The sequence below is a fragment of the Propithecus coquereli genome, unplaced genomic scaffold (genome assembly GCF_000956105.1).
Source record: "Propithecus coquereli isolate 6110/MARCELLA unplaced genomic scaffold, Pcoq_1.0 Scaffold88, whole genome shotgun sequence".
Classification (NCBI taxonomy): Eukaryota; Metazoa; Chordata; class Mammalia; order Primates; family Indriidae; genus Propithecus; species Propithecus coquereli.
In genome coordinates this window covers 1,511,114-1,535,063 of record NW_012155062.1, presented here as the reverse complement: position 1 = coordinate 1,535,063, position 23,950 = coordinate 1,511,114, and the positions used below count along the sequence as shown (strand labels likewise).

The 23,950-nt window shown below is 44.2% G+C and overlaps 1 protein-coding gene across 1 annotated transcript in view; it reads right to left on the bottom strand.

Annotated features, from left to right (window-relative positions):
- PRDM6 (PR domain containing 6) overlaps window positions 1-23,576 on the bottom strand; it is a 96,382-nt gene extending 72,806 nt beyond the window's left edge. Inside the window, exons 1-2 of the mRNA XM_012664284.1 lie at window positions 22,994-23,576; window positions 13,564-13,871 (exon numbers count right to left, since the gene is read on the bottom strand). Of these exons, the coding sequence (XP_012519738.1) occupies window positions 13,564-13,871; window positions 22,994-23,576 (891 nt within the window). The remainder of the gene's footprint in view (window positions 1-13,563; window positions 13,872-22,993) is intronic.
- Window positions 23,577-23,950: the final 374 nt, after the last annotated feature.

Here is a 23,950-nt window from a genome sequence, read left to right as displayed (position 1 = left end):
TCTTAAATCAGGATGGTCAGATTCAGCAAATAAAAATGCAGAACACCCAGTCAACACTGAATTATAGATAAACAACAAATAATTTTTTAGTATGACTATTTCCCAAATATGAGCTTCTCAAACTTACTGAGGCAACAAGCAATATCAGGAGAAAAACCAAAACCTCAACACCTCTCAGGGGAATGGATGAAGGAGGGAAAAGGTGGAAAGCGTGAGGGAGACCCAGGACTAATCCAAAAGGAATTCTTGGGAGATGTGACTCTAAAACAGTAAAGTATATGGGTTGAGCAGAATAGGAAGGGAGAGCCTTCTAGGTAAAGAAACAGCACAGGCAAGATCACAGCAAGACCTGGTAAAGGACCGAGCAGTCTGATTAGTGCGAGTGAAGGAGCTGGCAGAGGAAGCAGAGCTGGGCTTGGGAAGACGGTGGAGGCCCAGCGATGAGCAGCCGACATTCTCCCAGGAACATCTTCCCTCCCAATGTCTCACTCTCTGTGAATTAGCCATCTCTGCCCTCCAGGTCAAATTCTCCCTCCTTCCCTAACCTTCCAGCAGGAAGTCACCACTGCCTCCTCTGTGCACCGCAAAAAGCACTGTCTACACACTGCTTTCAACTGGAATCACTCATGGTCCTACCACTTCACAGTTCTTGAAGCAGAATTGGTTTTCCCCATCTTCGTGACCTGTGCAATGACTCATGTGCTTAGGTTCTCCACAAATGTGTTTCTCTGGAGGGAGTTTAAACTTTCAGGGAAAGTGAATATGGAGCCCATGGTCCTGAAACACAAGGTGGACTAACCAGGTCAAGAGCCTGAGCCCCAGGGTCTCCATGAAGCCGTGGCTGGACTGTGGCTGAGAAGGTGATGCAGTGTCCACCAAGGAGCGAAACCTCATGTGCAGGTCCAGAGGCCAGGGCAGCTGAACGGGACGCCTGTGGCAGCGACTACGCCCATAATTTAATGGGAGTGCAAGTCAGACAGTGGGAAGGGCAGGCAGCAAAGAGCAGACTGGTGAAGATGAAGGACTCTGTGGTCCACCACACCTCCATGGAAATCCTGCCTTCACTACACACAACCTTGGGTAAGTTCCTTAACCTCTCTGTGCCTTCATCTGAAAAGACTCTTCATCTGAAACGTGGGTATAGTCCTTACCTCACTGGGTTATTCTAAGGATAAATTAAAATAACTCCTGTAAAGCCGTTAGCATGTCTGGCACATAGTCTCAGCACAAGCATGTTAGCTATTATTGCTATCAGATCAAAGGTATTTATTAAGTGCCTTCTGTATGCAGGATACTCTTAGCTGCTGGGAATACAGACATTAAAAAAGCCATTACAGTTACCTCCAAAATGTTGGGCTCATAGGTTAAAAAGGACTATGATAGAACTGCAAGTTAAAGGTAAGGAGACATCTATTTGGAGAGATGTGAGGTAGGGTCAGTTAGTGAACTCAATTTGAAACAATGTCCAGACTTCCAAATTGAGATGTCACACAGACAAGTGAGGATATGGAATCTGAGAGCCATCCCTCAGAGGGAGTAATTGAAACAAGAAAACAGGTGAGCTCTCTGGGTGTGAGAAGGTAGGATCAGAAATCAGGCTGCATGCTCAGACTACTTCCACTAACAGGCAGCGATGGGAAGCGGAGGAGGAAGACAGAAAAATGATCAGCAAATCAGCAGTTGCAGTTGGCATACGGAAAATTTACAGACTGCAAATCACAAATGTCATGCAAGGAACATATGGCCTCTCCATGTGACATAGAACTGCACAGAAGGGGCTGGCAGGAGAAGTGGAAAGGACAGTGTTGCTGGATGCAGCACTGGGCTAGCTTAGGGCCTTAAGATGTCCTGCAAGTGGTCACATAGCTCAGACCCCATGACAGCTGGAATTCAGGCCCTTTGTACACCACCAAAGGCCTTCCAGTGGGCCACCTCCTCTTGATGTACACCTGGATTACTTAGGCATCAATTACATACTGCAGTTTACACAAAGTATAAAGCCTTCTGCCATTGTGGCTGCTTCCTTATGCCTAGCCAGGTGGAGTTTCAGAATACAGAAAGATGGAAGTCATGGGAGTTCATGTTGCTGTCTGTTAGTAGTTATTTAATATTTATATGTATCTTCATCTATCTGTATCTATCTATCTATGATTTATTTATTTATACCCGGGGAAGAAGGGAGGGTTGATAAGGGAAGAGATTGGAAATGTCCAAAGGAGATTAGCCAAGGTGGAGCAGGGGTGAAAGCAAGGTTGAGACTAGAATTCACACAGGAACAGGACTAGACAAGGTGTGGAACTGAAGCAGAAGAGAGGACAGGTGAGTTCAAGAGTAGCAAAGACAAGGGAAGAGGCAGAAAGGGAGGCTAACACGTGGCAAGTAAGAGAAAAGTAAAGCCTGGCATTTTGTTTCTTAAAGGGTGCTCCAAGACCATTCAGGGCATTTGTTAAAAAAGCAGATTCCTGAGCCCCAATCCAGGGCTACTGAGTCAGAATCATTTAGGGGAAGGTCCCCAGATTGCATTGTGCTTCACTCCCTGCTCCTGGAGATTCTTATACACACCAGAGTCTGAGAACTACTGAGCTGTGAAAAGTCACTAAAAATGTAGACTTTTTTTTAAATTGTGGCAAAATACACCTATCATAAACCTTCCCATTGTAACCATTTTTAAGTGTACAGTTTAGTAATGTTAAGTATATTCTCATTCGTTGTGCAACGAATCTCCAGAACATTTGCATCTTGTAAAACTAAAACTCTACATATAATATAGATTATTATTCTTACTGTTTGTTTAATAGCTTTGCTAAAGCTTAGCCAGCTATTCTAGATTCCGAGCTGAAATGCAGGCCATGGAACACAGATGCCACTGCTGGCATCTGTGATTATGGGTCAGGGTCTAAGCCGGAGTGGTAGTGATATATCTGAGTATCACCCCTGTTTAGGTTGCCATAAAAGTGAAAACTCCAGGTGCCATAATGGAAATGATTAATATGAAATCAATATATATTAGGAAAAATTAATTTTAGTCTAAAATTTTGTTCTTTATGGCATGTTTTGGCATTTATGTTTAGTTTTTCATCTAAAATTTCTAACTGCAGACTGTCACTTGGAATTCTTGCTTTTCACAGGGGCATCATCAATACATATGCAGAATTTGTACAATGTCCTGTTTTGTCTGTATTCACTGTACAGACACAGCTGCACACGCATTTTTATGGACAGTGGCAAATGTGCCACTATGTTGATTTGTTGTCATTTAATATTTATTGACAAGTCACAATATGCTGGACATTGAGATGTTTTTCTACCCAGAATTCAATATCCCGTGTCAAACCCACCTAATGAATTGCTGCTGATTTGAGGTCCAAGACAAAAGGCCTTCACGCTTTAGGGCTTCCTTATGATTTTTCTAGATGTTACTAAATAATTCTCTTTACATTTTCATATTGTAAGTCAGTTCTTTGTTGTGAGTATTTCGAGTTAGCATTTCACTTGCTGAAATCATGCACATCCAGGAAATCTTTCTGTGTCCAACATTTGTATTTACTCTTGTTGCTCTCCATTAAAAATACAGTTTTAAAAATTAAAGCCATCTAGTGATTTTTTATATCCATTTTGCATAGTATTCCTTTAATACATCATCCTTTACTTGTAAGCAGTGCTAAATAAATTGGCATTGAAATATTATTTAAAGTTGATTTTTATTAATAGTAAGTAATTAAATCTAAACCATATCATGGTATACTACATACAATCTTTTACCAGATAAATAGTGATTTTTTTTAATATTTGTGTACAGAGTCCAATAGAGACTTAAAATTTACTATTAAAATCCAACTGGATAGGGGGAGAAATCTCACTGATTACACAAAAGCCATAAATAATTTCTCTCTAATTTGCATAACAGTCCAACATTACTTTTCTTCACACATGGAGAAAAGAGGTACAAAGAAATTAAGTAGTTTCCCTAAAGTCTCACTCACAGCTAGATAAATTAATATCTTCCTATTTCAAAGAGACATAATCCTTTATTGTTAACACCTTTATGTATAAAAAAGCAAACAGAAATTTCTCCTTCCTTCTCTGAGGACCGTTACAATCTCCTTACAGACCCCAGGAAGACTCTGGTTTTATTAAAGACATGTGTTATAAAACATATGAAAATATCAGTAGAATTGTTTCTATAATCTATCAGTAGGGGATGCAGACTATTAATGAAATTTCCCACAAGGAAAGAAACAAAGAGGGGAGGATGAAACTAGACACAAAATCAAAATCTATTCATGGATGAGCCAAATTTAAACATTTGCAGGAGACCCTGTGGAAACAGTGCCATGAGCTGCTGCTTTAAAAATGTGTTTTAGGAGGCTGGGTGCGGTGGCTCATGCAGAAACACGGTGAAACCCTGTCTCAAAAAAAGATATCAAGGAGATAGTGCAAATATCTTTTACCAAAACTTGTGACTCAATGAAATAAATATGTATTATATAATCATCTCTCAAAAGCCATTATGAAAACCGTTAAAAATGGTTATCATGGGTTTATACTTTTGTATAGTTTAAATTTCTTATGATATATATTAACGACTTGTTTTTTGTTTTTGTTTTTGTTTCTGTTTGAGACAGGGTCTCGTTCTTTTGCCCAGGCTAGAGTGCAGTGGCATCAACATAGCTCACTGCACCCTCAAACTCCTGGGCTCAAGCAATCCTCCTGCCTCAGCCTTCGAAGTAGCTGGGATTACAGGCATGTGCCACCATGCCTGGCTGATTTTTCTATTTTTTGCAGAGACCAGGTCTTCCTATGTTGCCTACGTTGCCCAAGCTTGTCTTGAACTTCTGGCTTCAAGCGATCATCCTGCCTTGGCCTCAGAAAGTACTAGGATTATAGGTGTGAGCCACCATGCCTGGCCTATGCATTAATTACTTTTAATACAAAAATTCATTTCTATTATTTTAAAGCTTAATAATTGTATTTTCCACTTTGTGGATTATCTGGGTCAAAATTAAATTGCAATTAATTGCAATAAATTGAAATTAAATGTTTTCCTTAGCAGCCCAATATTTTTCAAGACTCTTTCCCCCAGGAATTATGTGCATTTTTTTTGACAAATGAATTTTAATATTAGTTTGGGACAAACACAATAGGTTCCAAAAGCACTGTATTCTAATGCAGAATTTATTTAGGAGCTGTCTACCACTTTGAAGTATGCATGGGAATCTGAGAATTTAGTGCTGTTACTTTTGTGATAAACATTAATATTCCCATGTGCGCTAACAACATTTAGCTCTTGATGCTTTACAAGACACTGAAAACATGACTTGATTACATTTAATTTGATTCTAATTAAAAAGCACTTAAGAAGTTTCTACTGAATTAGATTACACTGAATGTTTCTATAGAAGACACTTCATTATCTTAGGCAGCTTTAATTTGAAACGATCGCAGGGAGTGAAAAACATTGTTCATTTTAATAAAATGGGCTTAATCCCATATCATTATTTCACAATGCATACGGTGGATTTTGGTTTATTACATAAATGTACAGGGGCACTGGGAAAAGCATTTGTAGTACTGAGCACCTCGTTCACAGTTCACCCAAGAAAGAACTAGTCATGGGGCTTTTAAGTCTTAACAGAAACCAGAAATGCTGTTAAAAAAATTATTTAAATAAAAATGAGATAATATCAAGATACTGGTGAAAATATTTCCTTTTACTAAATTTTTAAGCAGTGAGTTTTAGAACTAGCTAAAAATGAAAATGAACTTCTGAGTTATTAGGCAACAATAGCCAAATAAATGCAAGGTACCACCAAGTCACTCGACTTCCTAGAATATAACATTTCCCTTAAACAAAGAACTACCTTGAGATCAAATTATTATACATTAACAATGAGGACTAAAATTTTTTGTCTTCCCAACACTGTGTTAAACAATTTTCTAAAGTGTTATTATTTTACAAGCCCCAGTTGGTGTTAAAGTTTCAAAAGGGGAAAATAATGATTAAAAAAAATGATGATTGAAAACAAATGTCCTAAAGTTAGTTATTTTGCACTAAGCACAAACAGCATGGCTAGCTTTCACTGGACAGAGCCCTGCAGATACATTTGGCATGCCCATCTCTGATATTTCAAGAATAAAGGCAACTTTGTGGTTTGTGGTTAGTGATTAAGCACCAAGGGAACTCGCGTGTGTTCTTGTATAGGAAAATCTGCAGCATTTTGAGAATTTCACATTTGTAACAATGTCTTCATTATGCCTTCCAGAATTAATTGACCTAAAATCCAGTGACTCCACGATATATCTATTGGATAATTAGAACTCTAAGGGCCAAGAAATAAAACACATTATTGACCTTTAGATGTTCACTGAAACAAATATTTACAGATGCAATTTGCAAAAATTATTTCCTTTTAAATTGACATCGCATCAAAATCTGTGCCACTGATCTGAAGCATATCAGTATCATCAATACCCTCCTTCAAAATTATTAATAGAACTAAAATCTAAGAACAGTGCTATAACCTTTAGAACAACCTGCACCTACTCTCACAGCCTAGACGGGTCTCCTCTGAAGGCAGATGAAACTCCATAATTGTAAGCTTCTTTCAAAGTCTCCCTGACCTTGAGACCAAGAACAGCAGGGTAGGGGAAATACTGACCCGGTTTAGTGACCAGTAGCTATAGATATCAGAGAATGTGCTCGTTGTCAATGATCATTGCTGAAATCTGTCTATACCACACTGGAACAATCAATTTTGTAAATGATTGCAATAATCAAGGAAATTGCCTAATTTATAAATCCTTGCATACAGCATTTTAATGGATTCCTCCATTTTAATGCTGATGCCTTCAGAGCTAAATGAATTGTTGTCCAGGCTGTCATTACACAAAATGATAAAAACATTCTGGCTGGTGGGGAAACCACATCTCATGGATATTCAGACCCTCACCCCATAATCACTCATTAGTGACTTCCATGAAAGTTTCGCACTGCTGAGCCTCAGGAAGAGCAAGAGAGCAGGTGTGTTTGTGTCCGCGCCTTTGTGGAAGTCCCTGTTACAGTTTTGGAATTTGAACAAATTTCCTTTTACTGAACTGTAACACACTGGATGTGTCCCCCAGTTCTGACAGCCCCATATTGCAATCGTTTTTCTCTCGCCTTTTTGTCTGCCGCTGCACCATTTTTCATGACCAAGCCTCGGAGTCAGCAGGCTCGGCCACTCTGAACTCCCAGATTGTGAATCACATCAACAGGGATGACGCTATTGTGCTGAAGCAAATGTGTGATGTCCCAACCCTTACGCTCCACTCACAGGTAAATCTACAAAGTCCACCTGGAAACCCAGGCTGCACACTTAGCTCTCTCCCTAAGTCTGCCACACGTAGATTGCTCTTCTCAGTTAAACCTTGGCCAATTGATTCCAGCCAATAGTGTGCTGTCAGTGCTTTACTTACTGCTCAATCTCACTAACCTGACATTTATGGTGCACTGATTGGCCTCTGTCAGTGGTGCTGGTTGTAAATTCACTTTGAAAAGCTTTGTGTTAACAGCCTTCAACCAGGCTCCAAGAAGAGTACGAACAGGCAGCCTGACAATTGCTCGACCTCCTGCCCTTATTATAGTGAGTAAATCAGGGTTTGAGCCATTAGGCTGGAGCCTGGGGCCTACACAAAAAGGATTGACATGACGAAAGGTCAACCTCTGTCACACATGTGTAACAATTTGGATAATGGAATTCTGTAACTTATCTGAGTGAGGTGGCAAATGCTTACAAGGAAAAGTATATTCTGCTCATGGCTTCTCTGGCTTTTATACTAAGTACTTATACCAAAGTCTGTGCTTCTTGTGTAAATACACAAGGAATGTCTGAACTCATGAAATCTTGGAGTATATACAATTCAATAAAGAAAGAAAGAAAAAGAAAAAGAGGGAGAGAGAGAGGGGGGCAGGCTCATAGTCATTCTACACAGAGCGTTCTTTAGAAAGGCAAAAGGTTTTCTCCACGTTACCAGTGTATCACATCCATCCGCTGAGAAGAGAGGACTTTGATACTGTGGGCATGATTCCCCAGCTAAGTAATTTGCAGTTTTCATAGTCAACCAAAAAATTTTCTAAATCTATAATATTACACTATAGATGTAAGTGATTCCTGGGTAATGTCAATTTCTCAAATAATTAAAACTGCCTTAATTTACAGAATGAAATAGGAAGGCTCCCTGGCAGGTTTCTCGGGACCACTATTACCATATCGGATCACTTGCTGCAGAGACTGAGGAGGGCAGATTTCATCTATGTGGTAACCTCTGAGATTCCGATTTTACGTTCTATACCCTACTTTTAAGTCATTTTGGAAGAAGAAAAACATTACATGATGTAAGAAAACATGCCTTTATGGCCTTGTGAATTACTTCTTCACACAGACAAAATGCTATCAATAAAAGAAGCAATTTGTAAACAATAGATAAACTGAACTAATGAGAAAAATAGTCCCGTGGATACAGAATCCATCAGTCTTTTTAAAGTATTTTCAGCTAAAGCAATGTAGTGTCGCATGCATGTTTGGATTAAACCTCACTGATGTGAGAATTTCCAAATGGCTGTTATAATTTTTTTAAAGCAGAATCATTTTTAGACTTAGAAAACCAAGGGTGGCACTGTGTAGTGTGACACATAAAGCAAAAGGACCAGGACTTTAAACGGACCTTCGAAGCCAACTCAAAATACCAAGTTTTGATTTTTAACACAATGCTGGAAACCATTCCAAGAGGTGGCAGATGGTTTTACAGTTTATGTAAAACTACAAAATGCCCACACTCTATCACATGGGCACCACGATAAAAGACATCTTCAAATCAAATGAGGCAAAGCCAGAGAGATACACCAGCTGTTACTCTGCATAATTTAAAACATGATAGTAACATCACTATGGTTTGTTTTTAAGGAGAAATAATTTGAATTTCACAAAATTGACATATTCAAAACCAAGCTGACAGGCAGACTCGTATATTAAATGATAAATTGCCGAGAAACACAATTTTTACTTCAATGTAACTGTGACAGCCACGTAATTCCATCCCCTGGTGTTTTGGTGAATCAGGCCAAAATGAGTCAAAGTCAAAATATGGAGTATATAATTACAGGACTATCACTGGAACAACTTTTAAATGATTTTAACGTCATTGAAAATGATTAATTTAAAATGATTTTTTCAACATCCAAATACATGCAAATAGGTACAGTACTATATATATGGAATTGGGTCATTTATAGAAACATACATACAACATTTAAAATACGAAATCAATTCATTTTCTTCTAGTACCAATTATCTATGATGGTTTTGAAATATAAGCATTTAGCAATGTGTAATATATTTTTAATATTGGTTTTCATTAATATCTTTTGACCTAAGCTAAATAGTAATGATGAAAAATAGACCATTTGCTTAAAAGCAAAACTCTTATTAAATCTAAAATATTATGGCACAAAATCAAACCACAAAAAGGTCCACATTATGTATCCCCCTTGATTTTCTAAAGAAAAATAATGACAGTTTCCACATAGGGAAAATGAAAATGAGACACTCAAATTTACTCAGGCAAAGAGAAGACAGGTTCTGTAAAATTAAATCTCTTTCTAGTACCTTGACTGTAATCCTAACAAGTCACTACATTATTTCAATTAGCAGGATAATTTTTCTAGGGTGAAAATAAGTACAATTTATTTTGTCATTGTTGCTAAAATTTCTTGTCAAATCAGACTTTGAGTTGTAAGGCCTGAGTAATATTAGCCTATCTTAAACTGTAGCTTTATTTTAAACTTCCGTATTTTATTCCAGTAGAGTTTTAAGTACACACTGGTTACATTCCTCAGGTCCAGTCATATTAAATTCTGATGTTAAGCAGAAAGGGGAAACCATGTGCAACTAGATTAATTTATCTCAAGGGAAAAAGGGCACATTAATAATTGAGATAATGTTTTTCATAAATGTTGGAATCAAATGTGCCTTTTCACTTCTTTATTAGAAAACATATTAGGATAAAATTATCTCACTCTCATCAATAAGACCTAATTGCTGAGACAGATTCTGTTTTCTTTGCAAAACATTCAGAAAGATTTTTTTCCATTACGTTAAATAGCTAGAAATGTATCATGCATCCAAGTCTTGTTTGCATAAATGTATATAGCCAAGGCGAGTGATTGTCTAATGTACCCTATATGTAATGTTTTGTTTGAAAGTATCTGAATTTATTATTTTTTTAAAAAAACACATTAAAATTCTGATTCTAAAAGAAACTGGCAAAAATTATGACTAACAATTTGGCTTTCAGCTTGCTAAATCTCCTCAAACTACAAAAAAATCACCTTGGCTTATTGCTTAAAAAAGAAAAGAAAAGAAAAATACTTGGAATTTCTCATAAACACTCAAAATAGTCAAAACATATTGAATGGAATATTTAACTTTCTTTAAATTGCTGGATTTTGAAGAACCGAGATTATACACATAGAGAATATTAACTAAAAAATGATAGTATACTTATAAAGCAAACAAGCTCTTCAAGGCTGATGTATAGTAAATATTAAAAAATCATTTTTCTACAAAGAAGATAGAGCGTTTAATGATTAAAGAAAAGGAATAACTAAGGTGAATCTGATTGTTTCTGTGATAAGCCTTCATGTGTATAATAAAGTATAGCCATACTAAAAACAATGAACTGTAAACTGAAACAAAAATCCATCATCTACTTGGAAACAGTGACGGGAAAAGATTAGCAATCCATTTATTGTACTGAAATAAAGATAAGTAACCCGGTAAGATCCATCAGGACCTGAATATTGAACTCTAAATATAAAGATATTTCTTCAACAGCAAATGACTTAAAAAAATGTGAGAAAGAGAAATGATTATAGTTGACTTTTAAAATGAAATAGTCAGGATTCAACTGCTTTTAATTTTTTAAAAATTTGCTTTATATTGACCTTATATTTTGCAAGACATTTAAAAAGAATATGTTTTTGAAATGGATAATTATTACATGAGTCATTAAACAATTATTGCCAAACATTTCCTATAGACCTACAGTGTATTCCAATCACTGATTCTTTCTAATATGAATAATATAATGATTAAAAAAATCTCACAATACAATTTAGGTTTGAAAGAAAGAACTAAAATTTAAGGAAACTTCTAACATTTAGAATCTCCTGTTATAAATGTAACTTAATTCAAATAGTCATATTTCATAAAAATAATAAAGCTTAAAAATTAAAAATAAATTTATATTTCATATCTTAAAAACATCATACTAATAAAAATTTAAAACCTATTTTGAAAAGTATTTTATCTTAGAAGTGGACATCAGCACTAAGTTACCTGGCCCCAGTTAGTCACATTTTATATGATCTCCCAGAAGACTGATACATTTTGCATGGCTGCAGTTAATCCCTTCAATTCCCCAAATGTGTGTTATTATAACTCCTGTTACAGATGATAGAAATAAATAGAATAATTATGTCCTAAGTTTAGGAGTAGGGACCTGTAGATCATCGAAGCATACACCCGGCAGGTCCTTTTTATAACACAGAACCAACTCCAGGTACCCTACACGCACTCTCAACTCACATGCCCCAAACAACAGATAAAATTCACTTTATATCTACTGAAGTAGCAAAAAAAACAAAAACACCAATTAAATCCCCCAGTCTCTTTACAACAACAGAATTTTAACTTCATCAAGTACAAGTAAAGGTACAAAAGAAAGGTTGCATCATTTTTAGTGTTTATATATTATATTCTATATATGTAGTGGCCTCCTGCCAACATCCCAATCATAAAAGCCTTCCAGGAAAACACACACACATACAATACACGATGGGAATTTTTTTGTGTTTATGGCTTTTTCCTCTGGCACTCTAAAAGTAGACAGGCATCAGAGGGCAATATAACAGTGTTCGGTTTTAACATTTTCAGATAGAGCAAATCTGTACGATGAATAACTGCTGTACGATTTCCTTAGAAAAGTATTGGCAGACCTTAAATCATATGATATCAGAGTTCCTAATAACACACTGGAACATGAAAAGTGTCTATAAGTGTTTTATAAACTTTAAACCACATTGGAGGTTACAACTAATTAGTCAGAAACAAAAACCAACTAGGAAATGTTTCAAAACCAGATGCTTTGAGCCTGTGCACAGCACTCCAGCAGGTTACTATAGAGTAGATAGCGCACTGGCTGCCATATTCTCATATTGGGCTGCTGGGCTGTGGGCTCATACATTCAGCTCCTCCTCCATCAAAGGAGGCTTTGCAGCCCCAGGCCTCAGCACCCCATCTGCAACAGTCATGTGAGGGTTCTGGATACCAGGTTTGTTTTTCACAACCCTGTATGTCCAGGGCCAGAGCGGGTGCTTGGCAAAAAATTTCAGTGGTTTATTGAGTCCCATGAGTTTTATTTAGTGAATATGAGGCAACTAACAGTGAAAATGATCATTTTCACAGGCCAGTCATCAAAGTGTGAGGGGCAGACTGTTGCTGAAACAACCCATTTATGGAGCCCAGGGGTCCATGTCAACTTGGCCCCTGGCATTTAAGAGACTTTCTTTCTGGCTGTTCACACTTAATCACCTGCCACAGGTAGTCAGATTTACATATTGCCTAAGGGTATGACTTCCAGTATCTTGTATTTTATATATAACTCTCCATAGGTGGAGGTGACTAAAACAGGTGGGAGGATTACCTAATGATAAATGTCTGTCCTTTCAGGAGTGAACCTCGATAATCAACCAGAAAGCTTCTGGAGAAATCTCAAGTTGACATTTTTTCAAATAGGTTATTTTTAAATAATAGTATCAGGTAAGATTGTGCCATAAAGTATTATCATCAATTGGGTTATACCAAAGTGCTGAGGTTTCTCATGTTTTGATTTTCTATCTTGATGAAGACTACGTAATTTCACATTGTCAGAGAAGAAGCAAAATTTGTAATTTCTGACTCCCAATAAAATTTGCTTACTGTGGGCACTTTGCAAGTTGTGAAAGACGTTGCAGTCTCTCACATCAGCATTTATAAAATTGTTTTTAATCTGTGAAAATAAGCCTGACTCTCCTTCCTCCCCCCTATGCTTCTGTACCTACCTGCCCAGTTCACTGAAACACATTGGAAGAGCTTAGAATGGGACATAGAGGTCACCCAGCTCTCACCCTAATGCCTAACCTCCTCTGCTCCATCTCCTCAGCTGTTTTCTCTTTCTTAAGATTTAGAAAGACCCAAAGTCAAATCCATTCCAGCTGGAACACAGGCAGGTTAAGGTGACTCTGTCTTCAGAAACCTGTAGGCCCTGTCGTCTTGGCCACGTTGCTATTGTGCCAGACTCCATCTCTGCCAGCCTCCTTACTGCAGGTGCCTCAGACACCAGGCACTTACAGGGATGCCAGGGGAATCTATTCTCTGCTACTCTCTGGAGACCAAGGGAGGCTCTCTCTGAAGTTGCCACCCGCCAAGGGCCAGGCTCTGTGCCGGCCAAGGTTCGGCATTGAGGTACTGGGCACGGGCCACTTACCTCCCAGAGATGCTGCGTGTTCCTCACGGCCCCCGCCTGCACCTTCTCTGGGGGCAGGAGCACGCCCTGGAAGGGCCCAATCCAGGTGCCCTGCTGTATCCTCTGCGCCGCGCAGATGCCATAAGCCAGGCCAGGCACCGTGCTGGTGCACAGGCACACCTCCCGCGGCAGGTCCCGCAGCCACTCCGGCAGCTCCGGCGGGGGCGCAGCGGCTGCGGCGCTGCTGGTACCCACGAGCCGGCGCAGCGAGTGCAGGGGCCCGTGCATGGGGCACTCGCCGTTGCGGTTGTCTGCGCACATGTCGCAACCTGCAGGAGACACGCAGAAGGAGGGAAGGGAAAGGGTTAACCTGGCCGCTCAGAACGGCCCATCCTAGGGTAAATCCCCCAGACAACAGTAACTGTCCCTGCCAGGATAAGCCACCATGGAAGCAGATGACGCCGTTGGGGGGCCGAGGCTACCCCGAAGAGGAGAGAGGCCAACCCGCACCGCTCCCTTGGAATTCGCTGCACCCAAATCTGCCTGGTACCGGGTGCAGACCCTGGGCTCCCTAGAACGCCTTCGGAGCTGTGTGCGGATTGCCTCGTTGCCCTGTCCCCGCTGCCGACGGCTCTTGCGGCTTCTCCTCCCGGTTTCCCTCTCGCTGCACCTCTCCCTCTGTGTGTCTCCCCCTTCCCTTCCGTCTCCCTGTTCCTTCTGACCCTCTGCTCATTCTGGCAGCTTCCCTCTATCCAGTGCCGCAGGGTGCATATTTCCTTGTACCACGAAAACAGCCCATCTTTTCCCCAATCTGGTATCTCGGAGAAATTCTACACTGGTCGCCTAGGCATTTGATTTTCCTCGTTTTACAATTACACAGGAGACGTTTTTACAATCACCAGGGCACGTGGGCTACCAGTCTGGCGTGGCGCGCCACTCGCACTCCCCTCGACCCGGGGACTCGAAGGCTTCCTCCACCGCCTCCCAAGCGCCGAGAGACGGGGCAGAGCAAGCCTGAGGTCCCGTGGGGCCCGAGTCGCAGCCCCAGGAAGCCGAGGGCGCCCCCATGCTGGGGTCCTTCTGGCGGCCTGTCAGCGCCCACTCTAGGCACTCCAGCCAGGCGGGGACACGTGGAGACCCCAGGGCTGTTCCGGAGGGTTTGTGTGCAAGCTTCCCCCAGACACGGGAAAGAAACGCATAGCAAATTTAACGATCAGGGTAATGGGTCTTTAATGATCAGGGTAATGGTTCAATGGAGAGGGCCCCAACTACCGCCCCACGGTTGATCCCGAGACTTTAAGGCGATTATCTTGTGCTGTAAACTGAGCGAAGCTGTGGATGAAGCTGTCTCTCTCCGACACTCCCCAGAGCAGCGGGCGCGGACGGGACCCCCACCCTTCGGGCCGGGAAGCAGTGGGCGCCCAGTGTCCCTCGACTGGAACTGGGTGGGAAGGGGCCGGACGGCAGCGGGAAGCAGGGCCTGTGGCGACCGTGCTGTCGGATCGCAGCGCCCTCCGGGTTATTAATGGGCCCGGCGGAGCCGCCGTGTCTGCGCCCTGGCGCGGCGAGCCTGCCTGAGGAGGTGGCCTCGGCGCCCGCCGGCGCGACCCAGCCTCCCCGGCCCAGCTTCCCTGGGGAGTCGCCGCAGCTCCGTGCAAGTGTCAGGTCTGTGGCACTGGGCCTGACACCTGGCGAGTCTGCCTGGCGGAGACGGTGAAAGCAGGCACCAGCGGATGGGCTGGCGCTGAGAGATCGGTCGCCTTAGGGGCCTCTGGGCACCTGCGCCTGGCTTGGTAGCAACTAGGCCTGGAGGGTCACCCTGGATGCGCACTATCTGTGCTGAAACAGCCTAAACGCCCAAGGAAAACCTTCGAGGAACACAGAACCCAGCATGATGGGGGAACCCTTGTTTTGCCATTTGCCTCACAGCAAGGGAAGGCTGACGATCTGAGCATCCTACCACAGTGGAATCCCGATCCAGCCAGCTGTGCCTTCCCCTCAGTCAGCAGTTACTCCTCCACTCCTCCCAAGAGAGCCCAAGGAATGAGGGGACCTTCTGACTACCCCTTCCTAGAGGTGTCCCCAGGCCTCTTAGGTGAAAAGCAACAACCTGCTTTCACAGCTAGTGAAATGTTCATGCTTCCGGAGCCTCTCTCACACAAAGGTCCTCCTCTGCCCCCCTCTGCCAGCAACACAAATGTCCAAATTATTCAACGCTCCATTTTCTATCCCAGGGCCTAGATGGGAGTAGTCTCATGCTTATCCATATGTCAACCCCTCTGAAGCACACACACTGTACACACCCTCTAGAGCTTTTGATTGTGAAAATTAAAACACTTCAAGACATTTTGGGAATGGGAAGAAAGTCAATAAGCACTCATATTTACCAAATGCCTCACTATGTTCCAGGCACCTGTCTTGAACCAAACCTCCACATTATCTATCGTGATTCTCGCTTTGCAGATGAGGCAATTGAGGATTCACAGCACTGTCACTTGAACAAGGACCAGAAGCAAGACGGTGGCTGGCAGAGAAAGGATTCAGTCAGGTCTGCCTGATTCCAAAGCCTCCTAACCCAGAGATTCGGGAAGACTAATGAAATCTGGGAGACTTTCATATCCAAACTCATGACTCAATCAACAGAATTGAAATATTTCACTGAAGTAACTATTTTGGGGCCACAAAAATTGCTGTAACATGATTGAGTTACAGAGGTTTCTCTCTTTCCCACACTCTTGGGTTTGGGGACATTAAAGTAAGAGAATGAAAAGTAAAGTGAATAGATAATGTCCATAATTTTGAATGTTAGTGTCTGACTTCAGAGATGGCCTTTCAGCACCTTAGCAAAAATAGCTGAAAACAAATGACAATAAGCAAAGGCAATATGCCCATGAAAATAAAAATAAACCACTTCAGGAAGTTGCTTAACCGATTTTTCCTTTCTGGTTGACTCAATGAAGCAAAGGGTGAGAAGCAAGAGTGTTTAGTATTCATTCCCCCAACAGCCTGTATCAGAGATCCTGTTAACTTCCAACATCACCACAAGTAATATCACATCGACCACATGGGCAATAAAATAAAGAGCAAAAGTAGCAACTCCAGCCACTACCCCACAGACAAGAAGCACACAGCTGATATTTGTCATACCTGATAATAAAACTATGGCCAAGTTCTTTCTCCAAGATGTCCTCTAAAGCCCTCTTTAACTTATTGTTTCATTGGTTTCCACAAAGTGTTGAAAAAACTTAATGCGTCTGGCAGAGTGAGGAACTGAGGCTCCCCCAGTACCTACAAGACTGTCTGTATGTTGGGTCCACAGCAGAGTAGACAAGGCCAATCCATTTTAATTAATCTGCCCAACATGAATCTTCTTAATTTGTGAACCACTTCATGTTATATCAAAATATTCTGACAGAAAAGTTGACCAACTGCCATCAAAATACACATTCCAGTCTATTTTTTTTTAATACACAAAATCTCCCCAACTGAAAACATTTGGGTGCTAACCTGTGCCTCAGAGACCCAGGGGAGCTTGAGGATATTAAAAGCAAGTAACATTTCTTGGGGTTGACAAATACGGCACAAGTAGACAAACATTCTAAGCAAAGTATTTTCTAGACATGAACACCTACGTGAAAAGGTTTGGGGGAGAAGCTGGCTACATGCCCAAACTACCTACAAATATATGTAATAGACAATGTACATCGTCGTATCTTATACATGCACACATACACACAGCACTCCAGGCCAAGCAACACACAATACGAGTCTATTTGTATTTGTAAAGAGGAAACAAATAAATGTTCCTTTCTTTTAAAATCAAGGAAAGAGTTTTTGTACATGTTCATAACTGTTATTCATAAAGTGTTTTCTATATTTGTGAGAGATAATCTCATATTTTCTAAGAAAGATACTTTGAAATACCAGTTTAGCATTAGAGAATATAAGAGATTATGGTTCCTTTTCTGTCTTGAATAGATTTGTTAGTGCTCCTGTCTATGGGTCCCTGAGTGAGGGAAGGGCCTGTCATCAGGTTCCAGACTTGTTCACCTACTGACTTCAGAAGGCCTGGCCAAGTGAAGTGAAAAGCAGACTCTCACTCTTGATTTCATATCCTTCTGTATTGTTTGAACGTCTTTACAAGTAATGATTACTTTTATAATTTTAAAAGCATCTATTTTAAGGTAAAGGGGGCAAAGCAGGCCAAGGTTTTCTTTTCTGGAATGTCATTCCAGGAAAGGCGAAATATGAAAGGCTTCGGGGCTTTGGTGTCTGGAGAGGCCGACAGGGCGTGTGGGCGCGTGCGGAGTGCCCGCCACGCCAGGTCTTCACTCCCTGGTGCTTCTCCAGCGCCTTCGCCGGCCCTCACGCGCCTCTGTTGAGGGAACCAAGGAGTAGCTGAAAAGCCTACTTCCTCGCCCGGCAGCAAGACCCACTCAGGCTGTAAATCCTCCTCGACTGCTGCGGAGGTCGTCGCCCTCAGTCCCGCAGGCCAAGCCCTGCGGGGTCGGCGCCCATCGATCCCAGCCCAGCGACGCGGCCACCAGAGTGCCGCCTGCTGGCTGCGCGGCGCGCGCCCTGGGCGGGGGGCTGGGCTGACGGGCAGAGGACGGGCAGAGCACCCAGCCCGGAACCTCCGCACCAGGGCTCGCGCCCCCAGGGGCTCCCGCCCGCCTAGATGGAGTGGGGGCAGAGGTGGTGATGCGCGGTGTGGGGCGCCCTGGCCTCGGCCGGCAGGCGGCCTCCGCACCTAAGGCTGCGTTTTGAAGGCCTCATCCCGCTTCTGCCCACGAAGGGTTCTCTTCCAGCACCAGGCGTGGCCGCCTACGCCACACTCCAAAGCCCCTTCTGCGCCCCGCCACCCACCCGGCCCTCCTCCTCCTTCCCCACCAGGAAGGGGTCTTCCAAGATCCCAGAGCTGGTCTACAAGCAGATCCAAAGGCGAGGCGGGTTAGCCCGGCCACCGGGAAGGGGAGCAGGCTGTGGTCGTGCCCAGCTCACGGGGAGTCTTCTGGGGCTCTCCCTCCACCCGAGTCGAAAGCTGTCCGCGAACCCCAGAAGCGCGGGGCTTTCTCTGCCCGGCCTGGCTGCCGGCGGGGCCCTGGACCAAGAGGGAGACCCAAAAGGGGGAGGGAAGGGAGGGAGGGAGAAAACGTGGGTTTTATTTGTCTCCGATGACTGTATTAATAAATTAAATGGGAGCGCCAGTGTGCGAGGGTGAGAGAATATTGCGCGCAGATAAACCTCGCCGGCCCCGGCCCCTGCGAGGCCGCCATATACAACGCGGAGATGATGAATAGGAGCCGCGAGAGGAGATCGAAGCGGGTCCGGGCTGGCTCTACTCTCTCCTACAAAACTATAGGGCAATTAATTGTGGCTTGTCCCCTCATCCTTCATCTCCTGGTGGCACATATCGATGGAGATTACTGCTGATGGACCATTTTATCACCTTAAATAAACAGTCGCCACCTCTTCTAACCTCAATCTAATATACGGCTCTATGTTCAGTTTCAGGGCGCTAGATAACGAAAGATGTAAAATAGCTAAATCATGTGTGTTACCGGATGGGGCGGGGTCTGCACACAAAAAGAGAGAAAAGAGAAAAAGAAACAGAACAATACAAAAACCCACACACCGGCGCCGAGGCTCCCTCCCACCGGACCAGGTCTGAAATCTAAGTCGCTGGCTGGTCACTGACAGCTGGGACGCTGGGCGGTAGGGGCAGGGGCGCAGCGGATGTGCCTCAGTGGCACGGACAGCCAGCTGGTGGGCCACCGGGCTCGAAGCTCCCCAAACAGGATTGGCTTCTTCCAACTGGGTGGGAAGAGATTAGGGCAAAGTCAGGCAACACTCGCCCTCCTTTATCTCTTTCCCTAACCCCACAGCACGCACCCCACAACCAGACAAATCAGTGTTGGAGCCAGATTTCCTTCTCTCTCCCCAGTCCTCTCCCCAAACCCTCGAAAAGCTTGGCGCTACCAATAAGGGAGCCTCAGGTCCAATTCCTAAACCCATGCACACACCGGGGCAGTTCCCCGCGCTGTTACCTGCACAGGAGGGCTTCCGTAAGTCGAAAGGGGACAGGGACCCACCCCCCCCTAGCGAGGAAAGTTACAGGGTGGCCCATCTCTCCTCTGAGACACCCAAATCGCTCAACTCCCACCTCCCTACCAGGTGCTATGGAGGAACATCTTCACAAAAGGGTATGAAAAACCGGTTGGCTCTGCCAAGAGAAGACCCGGGAATTCTCCATACAAACGCCAGGCGCGCCTAGCAACTGCCTCTCGCTACCTTCGAAGAGCAGCGACACGGTCTCAGACAACGCACCAGCTCCCAGAGCCCAAGTAGAAGCCCCTGCCACGGAGCCTGACCGAATCAATGGCTTCAGGCAACCAAGCAGGAAATATGGGCAGTAACACAAGAAGGGGAAGGAAGGGCCCCATCCCTCATTTATATTACACCTCGCATCACTTGACTTTTAAGAGAAGAAAGCAGCAGCAGCAGCTAAGCATTCAGAGCTTCAGTGGAAAGTGTACTTCAGTCACAGAATAAATTGATACAGAGTTAGATAACAAATATACTGGAAGCGCTCCCCAGGGCTAGCTTGCACAGTTTCTGCTGTTTTAAAACCCTTTTGTGTTTAAGAGAGCTAAAAAGCCCCTTCACTGTGGTGTTTGCCATAGATGCCAATAAAGTTTCAAGGTGAAACTAGCTTTACTGAGTTCTTTTCTTACAGAGCAATGATGTCATGTCTTGCTGATCCCAGGCAAAAAGTAACTTGTCAAAGGGAAGGGAGAGGTAAGGAAGCCCCCCCCTGCCTTTCTTTTTGCCTTGTAAGAAAAAGAGAAAATGACTCAATACCCTTTTAAGCACAATGTGACAAAAAGGAAGCAATGGTGAGTGGTCACTTCACAGTCTTTCTTTTGGAGGTAGATGGCCAAAAAAACCAAAAGGAAAACTAGAGAAATCTACACTTGGTAGATTAATAGGAGTCTCCCTTCTGCCTCCACCCTGTCTCTAACCTCACCCCCACTCACATACAACTGAGAAATGAGGAGAAGCTTCTGTTTTTCACACTCTTTCAAGTAACCACTGTACCAACCTCCCCCATGAAGGGAGAAAAGTTTCCCAACCTTTGCATTTCTCAATTGTTCTAAGCCCCTAGTTGGAGTAAACTCAATCACTTTTCATCTCTATAAAACACATCCCATGGTTTCAAAGGAGTGCCTAAGCCTTGCTGGCCGGGAGAAGTTCCTGGAAGAACGGGAGACCTGGTCTCCCAGCATTACACAGCGCTACCTCAGCTCTCCGTTTTCTTTCTCAATTGTCCTTTAATTAGTGAGCAGTGGAGTGTAACTCCAACGGGACAATCTAACTTCCTTTCCCTCTGTCTTTTCCCCTGCACACTGAAGCAGTCCAGTCAACTCAAAAGGAGATAACAGGAGATTAACACAAATAGGAATAATTTAAATAAATTCATAATTCATTTCCTCCAACTAGAAGCAGAAGTTACCTAGGCAATAAACTGGTTCAATAGGCGTATATTAATTAGGAATCTATCCGAATTCTTTTTCTAATTAGTCTAAGTTTTCTCTAGTTAAAATGTATTAAATCTCAATACTGCATTGTAAACAGTTTAGGGAGCTCAGCATACAGCCAGGGCTTTGGGGTGTGTTGCTGGTGTCTTTCCCAGCAAGATTTGATTTAGAAGAGAAACTGCAAGTTAATGAAGCACTCCCAGCCTGCAATAACTATATTTTACTGAGCAGTAAGAAATGCTTTTTCCAAAGGCTTTATCTTTTTATTTCACATTTTAAAAAAGAACTGCTTTGAAAACAACACATTCAAGAAATTCAGTAGGAAATAAGTATTTTTTAAAAAATCCATTAAGACAATATAGTTTTGTGAAATTTTCGGAAACTCTGAAATACAATAGTCTTCTTAACTGCACAGCAAAAATCAAAACCCCCATTTTAAACCAGCACTTTACCCTCAGACTCTAGAAAGGAAAAAAGTAAATACAACTGCTTTTTGTTCGTAATTATCTCCATCACAATTATCTCCAACATTAAGAAAATATTAATAACATCTCAATCACTAGGCTGTTGCCCAGTGTTTTTTCATCAAAGCAATGACTTTGGGAATTGTTTAAATGGCTATAACTGAAGTTATTTTGCTTTTACAATCAATTAAGAAGTTCACAGAGTGGTAGACATTCTGCCAGGAGCAACTGATTCAAAATAGAATAAAAATAAATGTTTATGAACAACTTTTCTCATACAGAAGCCAAATGAAGGAACAAGATGGAGAAAATAGCTACATGAGCGCTAATCTTTTAAATCCCGTATTGCTTTCAATCTGACTCCCTTAACTTGTTTTGATGGTACTTCCAGAAGTCTCTGACAGTATATTTTACACTTACCCCAAACGTTAGGTGTAAACATATTAGAACTTCTGAAACTAGCAAAAAGAAGCAGATATCAAGCAATACACGTTCTTGATCTTCACTCAGAGTTTTGCTTTAAAACCTCAAAATGGAACTGTATTTGTGGTAAGCGTTTGAAATTGTGAATACAGGAACGAATCAAGGGAGTCCTGATGTTTAGTTAGGCATTTGCTATTTACTCGGGGGCAGAAGGAAGTAAGGTTCTTTTATTAAATTACCGTCACCCGAATTTCTAAAAATAAATAAATAAACCAACACGGATTGCATACGTTTGCAGGTTGGTCAAGGGTGCGCGGAGAATGCGGGATCAGTAGCGAACAACCCTGACCTAAGTCGGAAATTTTCTTCACAGGAAGTAATGGCAGTTTTTTCTTTCCTTCTTTTTTAAATAAAGAGTAGACCTAAGAATAACGCCTGCTTTAAGGGAGAGACAGACTCGGTGTCATCCAAAACTACTCCAGCGAGGCCCCGACAGCCAGCAGCTCCCGGCCCGGCCCCACACAACCCATGGCCCGAAAATGACCTGGTTGCAGTTAACTTTAGAGATGGAGTAGAGAGTGGAAGCAAGCACTGGTCTCCACGCTCTCCCAAACACTGAGAGTCCCTCCCTTGTCCCCGCTAAGGCCGGCAAACTGTCGACTCCTTGTGGCGCGCTGCCAGTACCCACCCGGCCCCCCGGCAGTGTCCAGCCGGAGGGCGAAGTCTGTATTGCCCGGTCGACGGGCAACTCTAGTCCCAAATACTTGGGGCTGTGAAGCAGGAGATGAGGGAAGGAAAAGGGAGGCAATCCCAAAGTGCTACCCGGCCATCCCCTATGTTCTCCTTTCTTCTCCAACACGCCAGAAAACTTTCGCCACAGTGGTCTGGGAGGCGCAGGCCAGCGGCCTGGACCAGTTGCTCCCCCCCGCCCCGGTGTCACCCTCATCCGACCCGCCTCCCCGACAGGCGCCCGCGCTCGCCGGCGCCAGCGCCCTGGGAGTGAGCGCGCGGGCTGCGGCTACGTACGGTTGTTGGGGTCGCTGGTGTGCTGGTTGAGCGGGATGATCTCCATGCGCTGCTGGCCGTACAGGTAATAGTCCAGCTCCTCCGCGCTGCAGCGGAAGCGCGGGGCGCCCCGGCCATCCCCGCCACCACCGCCGCCGCACTTGACGGGCCCCGGGCCGGAGGAGGCGCCGAGGCACAGTTCCTTGGGGGGCAGCGGCTCGGCGGCGACGGCTAAAGGCGCGAACACCGGCAGCTGCGACACTGGCAGAGCCGAGAGACCTGCCAGTGCGGCGGCAGCGGCGGCAGCAGCGCAGGAGGCAGAAGAGGCCGAGGTGGAGGAGGAAGCTGGGGTGGACGAGGCGGAGGAGAGAGAGGCGGGCCGCGGGCGCAGGCTGTCGGGTGGAGGCTCGGCGCGCTCGGGTGGTGGCGGCGGCGGCGGCGGCGGCGGCGGCTGAAGGGGCTGCGGCGCGCCGAGGGGACCCGCAGCGCCGCCGCCCTTAAGCGGGCCGCCGCCGCCGTGCGGAAAGAGTTGCTGCCAGTGCTGCAGGTAGGCTGGGTCCACTTTGAGGAAGGCCGAGCCGCCAGGGTCTCCCGGCTTCAGCATGTCTGATGCCTCGAGCTGGGGGCAGAGGGCAGGGAGGAGGGTGCGCGTGAGCTGGACCCAGGGCCTGGGCGAGAAGGGCGGGGAGGAGGGCCGCTGGGACCCTGGAGCGAGCGCCAGAGCCAGTGGCTCTGCCAGCCGCAGCCTCGTTCGGCCGCTCCCTCTTCCCAACTCCTCCAGGGCACAAAGTTTACTCCGAAGCCGCCGCGCCGCGCAGAGGGAGCTCTGCCCAAGTCTGCCCGCGCTCCCGCGCCCTCGGCGAGGCTGCTCTCGCGCCCTCCGCGGGCCTCCACGTCCCTCGCTTGCAGGCCAGGTGCACCCGCCTCTGCCTCCCAGCCCGCGGCTCCCAGCTCCCACCCTGCAAGGCTGGAACCCAG